General features: G+C 43.1%; 1 protein-coding gene across 3 annotated transcripts in view; it reads left to right on the top strand.

Moving 5' to 3' along the window:
* The window catches only part of LOC306912414 (solute carrier family 12 member 7-like), a gene marked incomplete at its 5' end in the record, with an annotated part of 63,083 nt that overhangs the window by 39,668 nt on the left and 14,755 nt on the right, over nucleotides 1–8,660 (top strand). For all 3 annotated transcript variants that reach the window (XM_079488615.1, XM_079488614.1, XM_079488616.1), the window contains 7 exons: nucleotides 120–177; nucleotides 1,517–1,691; nucleotides 2,547–2,665; nucleotides 3,794–3,892; nucleotides 5,874–5,993; nucleotides 6,775–6,879; nucleotides 7,943–8,111. In XM_079488615.1, the coding sequence (XP_079344741.1) occupies nucleotides 120–177; nucleotides 1,517–1,691; nucleotides 2,547–2,665; nucleotides 3,794–3,892; nucleotides 5,874–5,993; nucleotides 6,775–6,879; nucleotides 7,943–8,111 (845 nt within the window). The remainder of the gene's footprint in view (nucleotides 1–119; nucleotides 178–1,516; nucleotides 1,692–2,546; nucleotides 2,666–3,793; nucleotides 3,893–5,873; nucleotides 5,994–6,774; nucleotides 6,880–7,942; nucleotides 8,112–8,660) is intronic.

The following is an 8,660-nucleotide window of genomic DNA, read 5'->3' as shown; positions in this document are numbered from 1 at the left end:
TGTGGTGCTGTTCTTAACTGTAACATCGTGTAGATATCTCCTGTGTGGTGCTGTTCTTAACTGTAACATCGTGTAGATATCTCCTGTGTGGTGCTGTTCTTAACTGTAACATCGTGTAGATATCTCCTGTGTGGTGCTGTTCGGGGCTTGTATTGAAGGAGTGGTGTTAAGAGACAAGTAAGTGAGAGCTTTTAAACAATGTTATTACCGTCTGTTTCAGTGCAGGTTGCTTTCACACTCAGTCAAGCGACCAAAACCACATTCTTTTGGGTCACGGGCTGAAAGGTTTGGGAACCACTGTTTTATGGCATCAATGGTCACATGGGTTTGGCTGTGGTGATATGTATGTCAATGAATAAAGTGAGACAGACAGACAGACAGACAGACAGACAGACAGGCGCACGCAGACAGACAGACGGACAGACAGGCGCACGCACACACGCAGACAGACAGACAGACAGGCGCGCGCGCGCGCACGCACACACACACACACACACACACACACACACACACACACACACACACTTCAGTGCATCCCTGAGAGACCGTAATAAGATTAACATAATTATGACCAGACAAGCTTGGTTGGATTAGCCCAGGTTATGTAGAGTTCACAACATATCATTTGATTGATTCATTGATTTACAACTTTCATTTACAAAAATGCATATACATAAAAATGTATCTGTGATATCTATCTATCAAAAGGATAAAGCATAATCACTGATAATTGTCTCAACTCGGTTTTCAGAAACATAATCATAACAGGCTTTTCTCTTTGTGAACAAAGGAATAAGAGCATCTGTCTAATATGTTCTTGTGAATTAGATCAGATAAACGTCAGCCAAATCGTCATAATTATGAGTTTATACTTTCACCAGTGGTGGAAAGTAACTAAGTACATTTACTTAAGTACAATTTTGAGGTATTTCCAATACGTTTACTTTTACTCCACTATACATCTCGGAGGCGAATGTTGTACTTTTACTCAACTACATTAATTTGAGAACTTAATGGGACGATGCCATCATCCTATAGTTACTAGTTACTTTGTACATTTTGATTATTACCGGTATTACAAAATGTACATTAGCCACTTCAATCAGCACTATATATACATTTTGGCCATTTGAAAAGAGCAGATCTACAAGCTCAGATTTGTATACAATTGAAAACTTGAAATGGGACATTTTGCACAATGAGTACTTTAAGTGCATTTTGATACCAATATTTTTGCACTTTTACTCAAGTACATTTTGAATTTCAGACTTGTTATGTTGCAGTATTGATACAAAGAATTTGAGTACTTTTTCCACCACAGACTTTCAGTCTATCTCATTTGTGTGTGTGTGTGTGTGTGTGTGTGTGTGTGTGTGTGTGTGTGTGTGTGTGTGTGTGTGTGTGTGTGTGTGTGTGTGTGTGTGTGTGTGTGTGTGTGTGTGTGTGTGTGTGTGTGTGTGTGTGTGTGTGTGTGTGCGTGCGTGTGCGTGTGCGTGTGTGCGTGCGTGCATTCCAGATTCGGCGACTCGGTAAAGAAGAACCTGGTGATTGGAACATTAGCCTGGCCGTCACCCTGGGTGATTGTGATTGGCTCGTTCTTCTCCTGTTGCGGGGCGGGGCTTCAGAGCCTCACTGGCGCCCCCCGACTTCTGCAGGCGATAGCACGCGATGGCATCGTCCCATTTTTGCAGGTGTGTGTGTCCATGTCTGTATGTGATGAGTGTGTAATTGTGCGTGTTCATGATAAAATAGCACAATGTTGTTTTTTCTACTCTAGTCTGTGTCTCATGGTGGGCAGTTCAGAAACCTGTCCTGCCAGTGACATCAGCGATGGGGAATCCAAGCTAATAGAAACGGCAGGCTTTCTAGTCCTGAAAAATTGCAATGCGGGAATTAAAGCCATCGTTCTCACGATGATACAAAATCTAAATATATATTTCTAGTTTAAAAAGGTTTCTGAACTGCCCACAGCCCTCCTATGAGACACAGACCGAGTAGAGAAAAGAATGGCGGAAAAGGTGGAAATAGAACGAGCGTCTATGGTGGCGGTAGCCGACAGCAGTCGACTGCCTGCCTACTACGGTCAATGAGTTAATAGCTGATAGTTTGATGTCACTATATTTCTGTTTATTTCATTGGCCCGTTTGACTGTCAAGGGTTCAACCTCCAGGAAGAAACCCTAAATACAAGTTAATAGAGGGTATGCGCATGCTTAAAGTGAATGGCACATCGAGTGGCAAATCGAGTGGCAAAGCAACAGGCAAAGTGAGTTTAACATTGTTTAAGGTTGTTTAATGCAATCTGATAGGACTTTTCTGTTTGGATGTATGGGCTGTCAAGGCCAGAAAGTCGTTTTTTGCCACTCAGTAGGCGTTCCTGCATAACTTCCTGGTTTGATGATGATGTCACGCGCATACCCTCTATACACCATTGCACATAAAAACGACTCCAGGGTGTCTAATGAAGTACTGTCACCTCATAGACAAAAAAAAATGTGGCACTCCATCTTTAAATCCCACCGTCCTTTCTCTCGCTGTCTCTCCCAGGTGTTTGGACACGGGAAGGCTAACGGGGAGCCGACGTGGGCTCTGTTGCTCACCACCGGGATCTGCGAGATAGGAATCCTCATCGCGTCGCTGGACGCCGTGGCGCCCATCCTTTCCATGTAGGTGATTGATTCAAAATGGCAGTGGCGGGGAAAAAAGTACTCTCATTCTTTTTCTTCGGTAAAAGTATCAATAGTACTACTCCGTAGAACTGTGTAGAACTACTCTGTTACAAGTGAAAGTCTGTTAATTACATTTTTACTTGAGTAACAGACCTGGAAGTATTGGTGTCAAAATGTACTTTAAGTACCAAAATTAAAAGTACTCACTATGCAAAATGTCCCATTTCACAAGTTCAAAATGTATACAAATCTTTTGAAAATAGCCGATCTACAAGTTCACAATGTGTCGCATCGCGATGCATTGTGAGCTTGTAGATCAGCTGTTTTCAAATGAACTAAATTAAGTGGTTAATGGACGAAATGAAGTGGTTAATCGGCTATTTTCAAATGGACGAAATTAAGTGGTTATGTTTTGTAATAATGATCAAAATATACAAAGTAACTACCAGTTACTAATAACGTTTTCAAATACATATAGTGGAGTTAAAGCAGTAGAAGTAAAAGTATTGGAATTTGGAAATACTCGAGCAAAGTACAAATAGCTCAAAATTGTACAGTACTTAAAGGGGCTGAAAAAAATCATTAACATGGTGAATCACATCTTGATGATGTCATCAAGATGTGTTTCCCACAAGAGCGGAAACAAAACGAGTACCGTAGCGTAGGCTATGGTGGATCTGGAAGGACACACCACTCCTCAAGGGGGCAAAAAACGCATAAAATCAAACCCCACCAGTGTGATGGTTTCATGTTTTTTTCCTCTGCCTGATGAGCTGTCTATTGATCAATCTGGGCTGTGTGTGTGTGTGGCAGTCGCCATATATGGAGGAGGCGATGCTTACTATACCTGTGATCTGTATCCCGAAACACTTGAGTTTTCCAAGTTTGCGCATCTACTATTGTTTGTATTCAAGAAGTCCTTGTTAAATATGAACTCAAATAAGTGTGTGTGTGTGTGTGTGTGTGTGTGTGTGTGTGTGTGTGTGTGTGTGTGTGTGTGTGTGTGTGTGTGTGTGTGTGTGTGTGTGTGTGTGTGTGTGTGTGTGTGTGTGTGTGTGTGTGTGTGTGTGTGTGTGTGTGTGTGTGTGTGTGTGTGTGTGTGTGCGCGCGCGCGCGTGTTTTCAGGTTCTTCCTTATGTGCTATCTGTTTGTTAATCTGGCCTGTGCTATTCAGACGTTGCTGCGCACACCAAACTGGAGACCTCGCTTCAAGTTCTATCACTGGTAGGTGGAGCTTTGCAACATGTTCATCGTTCACTGTCTACAGTCCTCACTGTTACCTTCCCTTAGGTCTAGGGGTTATTAAAGGATGCAACAAGGCTGGAAAGTGAACTGTTGTTTATTCACAGTACTGAAATAAGGTTGTATACAATAGAAGATATGCAATAAATTACAAAGGTATCAATATATATATATATATATCTACAATCTTCTAGACAACCATGACTTACTACTAGGGTGATAGTTTAATGGGTTTCCAACCAAAATAACAAACCCCTGTTATTTTGGGCTATTTTGAGCTCTCTGCTCGAGCCGTATAGTGTTACAGAACTTAAAGATAATGTTATTTAAATTATATAATGACCAAAGGCAACCCAGAGAAACAAACAAAATGAACTATACCTAATCTAAATGCAACGTAACCCTCTACCTAAACCTAGCCAACAAAAGGAAAAGGGTTACAAATGATCAAACTATATAAACTCTACCTTATGCCTAACAAAAGAATGACTGTTACAGAAAGCAAGCTCCCATACTCCTTTAAAACTTAGCAGTTAAACCATAACGTAAGTATAATTGCGTGTAACATCAACAGTGAGACAGAGTCATACTATTCAGACACTCAGGGCGCTCCAAACATTTAGAGTCCCTAGTGTTGGCTTTTTAACAATGATAGCTTCACAGCTCCCTGGACAGAGTGTTCTCAGTATAGCAGACTGAGCCACAATGCCAAAGAGCTTCAGTCACAGCTGTGCCTAAGTAGGCTTCCACAGGCCGGCCCTCCGCTTGATGATAGGCTCACGGTGACGAGGTGGGCAGGTGGAAGGTGGATGGCTCTCCGCCTCCGAGCACCGCAGCAGCAACCAGACCTGTGACTGAGAACTTCAATCAGCACTCTATACAATACAACAGCATGTGACAAATAACCGTATTACCATAATCACTGTATAATATATAATATAATATAAATATATTCACTGTAATATATATATATATATATATAATCACCGATTATGTAACACTCAGAATGGATTTGAGTTTTAAATGATTCAAATAATGATAAGGCCTTCAATGCGACATAAATTTAGGCATTTAGCAGACGCTCTTAATCCAGAGCGATTTACAGTAAGCAAGAATAAAAAACATGGCAGTACATCAAATACATAAAAAATAGTCATCATGAATCATACGTGAGCTAAGAACCTAACAGTGGGATATCTATCTAATGAAACTATAAGTGTATAGTGTATACACTATAGAGTGTTATGTCTACATAAAGTGCTATTTAAGTTACATAAATTGAGCCTATGCCTGTAGGAGGTCGAGGCTAGGGCAAGTACTACGGCAAGTGCAAGTGGGCAAGTACTACAGCAAGTGCAAGTGGGCAAGTACTACGGCAAGTGCAACATTCCAACCACATTCCAAGCAGCATCCTTCTCGTCCTAGTTTGTAATTGACCATATGCACACCGTGGCCATCTTGCCATATACAGTAAGTTAATGGCAGGGTGGTAACAACAGTAGGTGCCCATTTCCCATTGACATCCCATACATCCAAAGTCTGATTGTATTAAACGACGTCAAACTCACCAACATTGCAGCTGTACGAAAAGATTTAATTATCCTCTTTCTATCCGCAAAGTGTTTGTTTCATAAAAATCCACCGTAGACATGTTATGAGCTACTTCCTGTCCTTGCAGGTGATTATTTTTCTATAAGTGTTGCAGTTTGGAAGAGCTCGTTGGTTATCACGGCCCATGCGCACCACCTGTTTTTAATTGGCACATAATGCAGGAGGCAGCAGGACGTTGCTTCGCTGAAAACGAGCGCTTCCAAACTCCCATGGCAAAGATGGCCGCGGTCTGCAAAAGGTCAATACTTACAGTACGAGTGTAAACATTATGTTTGAATGTGTTTCAGTCGAGTTCTATCCCTGTGAAACCTGAGGCTTTTTTTGTTTTGCGTGTGTGTGTTTTTTCCCGTAGGTCTTTGTCCTTCCTGGGCATGAGCCTGTGTGTCTCCCTCATGTTCGTCTCTTCTTGGTACTACGCCTTGGTTGCCATGATGGTAGCGAGCTGCATCTACAAGTATATCGAGTACAGAGGGTGAGTTTTGCCTGGCATGTAAGCCTTAATGGGCTCCATGCACGCGCGCCATTTTGGAAAGAACTTGGGCCCCTTCCCTACTTCCTTCACATGTGTTACCGATGATACTAATGAAGGCTCTGTTCCATTCTGGTCAAACAGAGTCAGGGTACTGCTACTGTGCATGTTGGCTCACTGGAAACACTCTGCTACACCAGTGGGTCTCAAAGTGTCCTTGAGTGTGTTCCAAATGGCCCCGTACGGGTGTGAAACTCTGAGAGTGTATACATTTGTACACTCTATTTGTACAGCTCTAAAATAGCTCAAACCTATTTTCAGCATGCAACCAAGTTTAAAATCAGCCATTACGACATCATCAACGCCCGCCAAAATTTTTTGTCGACAAAATCAACTGTAGATTAAAGGTGGCCTTACACTAGCCGATAATCGGGCATTTTTGACGCTCAGGGGGTGATCGGGATCGGCCCGATCAACATCAAGAATGTTTGATATTTGCTCTGCCCCGCTCCGATTATCCTGTAGTGTGTGGTGCTATCAGATTTCAGATTTAAAAAAATCGGCTAGTGTAAAGCCACCTTTAGTCGACTGAAATCATATGATATTTAGCCGACTGAAACTGGACTAACACTAAAACGCTAAAATATGACTAAAACTAAATTACATTGTATTCAAAAGACTGTGACTAAAACTAAATTACATTGTATTCAAAAGACTGTGACTGAAACTACATCAAAATGTGTTATCAAAAACAACACTAACCTGCACCTTGTGGCTCTCTCAGGGCAGAGAAGGCGTGGGGGGACGGCATCAGAGGCCTGTCGCTCAACGCAGCGCGCTACGCCCTTATACGCCTGGAGGAGGCCCCACCGCACACCAAGAACTGGAGGTGTGTGTGTGTGTGTGTGTGTGTGTGTGTGTGTGTGTGTGTGTGTGTGTGTGTGTGTGTGTGTGTGTGTGTGTGCGCGCGTGAGTGTAGGCTTGTCAATGTGTAGTATTCTTTTTTTTTCTCATCTTTTTTTTGATAATAGGTTGATGAGAACATCATTATGATGTGTTGTAATTGTCTTTTGCAGTGGTGGAAAGTAACTAAGTACATTTTTGGACTTTACTCGAGTATTTCCAATACTTTTACTTCTACTCGACTACATCTCGGATCCAAACAGTGTACTTTTACTCCACTACATTTATTTGAAAACTTTGGTTACTCGTTACTTTAGAGATTTTGATCAAATCATACCCTCACCACTTCAGCCCTATATACATTTTGGCCTTTTGAAAATAGCAGATATACAAGCTAACAATGCGTGCCGCGAAAGTTTTTAACTCAAATCTTTGCTTCTGGGGGGTCCCTGGAACGAAATATTTTCAGAAGAGGGTCCCCGGGCCAAATACATATCATTCTGGGGCAGGCTCCTTGAGATGAAAAAGTGTGAAAACCACTGACACAGAAACATAGGTCTTTCAGAAAATTGTCAGGATCAGAAGACATTTTATAGAATCTGGTCTCGGGTCTCAATGGCTTAAGTCCAAACATTGAGTAGTGTTTTCCACCAATCGTGTTTGGTACCCTCCATGCAGGCCCCAGATGTTGGTGCTGTGTGTAGTAGTAATGTTTGGTACTCTCCGTGCAGGCCCCAGATGTTGGTGCTGTGTGTAGTAGTAATGTTTGGTACTCTCCGTGCAGGCCCCAGATGTTGGTGCTGTGTGTAGTAGTAATGTTTGGTACTCTCCATGCAGGCCCCAGATGTTGGTGCTGTGTGTAGTAGTAATGTTTGGTACTCTCCGTGCAGGCCCCAGATGTTGGTGCTGTGTGTAGTAGTAATGTTTGGTACCCTCCATGCAGGCCCCAGATGTTGGTGCTGTGTGTAGTAGTAATGTTTGGTACTCTCCGTGCAGGCCCCAGATGTTGGTGCTGTGTGTAGTAGTAATGTTTGGTACTCTCCGTGCAGGCCCCAGATGTTGGTGCTGTGTAAGCTGGACTCGGACATGGGCGTGAAGCACCCTCGCCTCCTCTCCTTCACCACGCAGCTCAAAGCAGGGAAGGGCCTGACCATCGTCTCCTCTGTCCTGGAGGGCACTTACATGACCAGAGGCAGCGACGCCAAGACTGGAGAACAGGTTAGTTCAGGGTTCCCCAATAGGCGGCCCACGGGCCATTTGCGGCCCGCGGAGCGCCACCTTGTGGCCCCTGTTTTTTTTAGGGGGTCCCAGATATAAATGGCATTAAATGGGGGTCAGTAGCCTATGCATGTCAAACTGTCAGACCTCGACCTTGTGCGCGGACTCGGCCCCCAGCCTGGTACCCTAGTCAAAATATGGCCCTTGAGGAAAATTAATTGGGGAACCCTGGGTTAGTTTATAATAATACGGCCTGGCCCGTGGCTCAGCGGTCCAGGCACCTTGTCTGGTAATCCAGTCTGGCAGTGTGCCGCGGGTTCGACTCCCGATCCCGACGGCCTTTACTGCATGTCTTCCCCCACATCTCTCTCCCCATTTCTTGTCAGCCTACTGTCTGTCCCTCCATAAAATATATAAAATAAAGGCGAAAGCCACAAAAAAATCAATTAAAAAAAAAATGTTTCATGTCATTTCATGACATGAAATGCAGCTCAAAGTGCTTTACAGTTGGATTGTTACTAGTAGTAGTCAGTGGTGGAAAAAGTACTC

Source organism: Electrona antarctica, assembly GCF_951216825.1.
Source record: "Electrona antarctica genome assembly, chromosome: 19".
NCBI classification, from domain to species: domain Eukaryota; kingdom Metazoa; phylum Chordata; class Actinopteri; order Myctophiformes; family Myctophidae; genus Electrona; species Electrona antarctica.
This window is presented reverse-complemented; position numbering and strand designations above follow the sequence as displayed.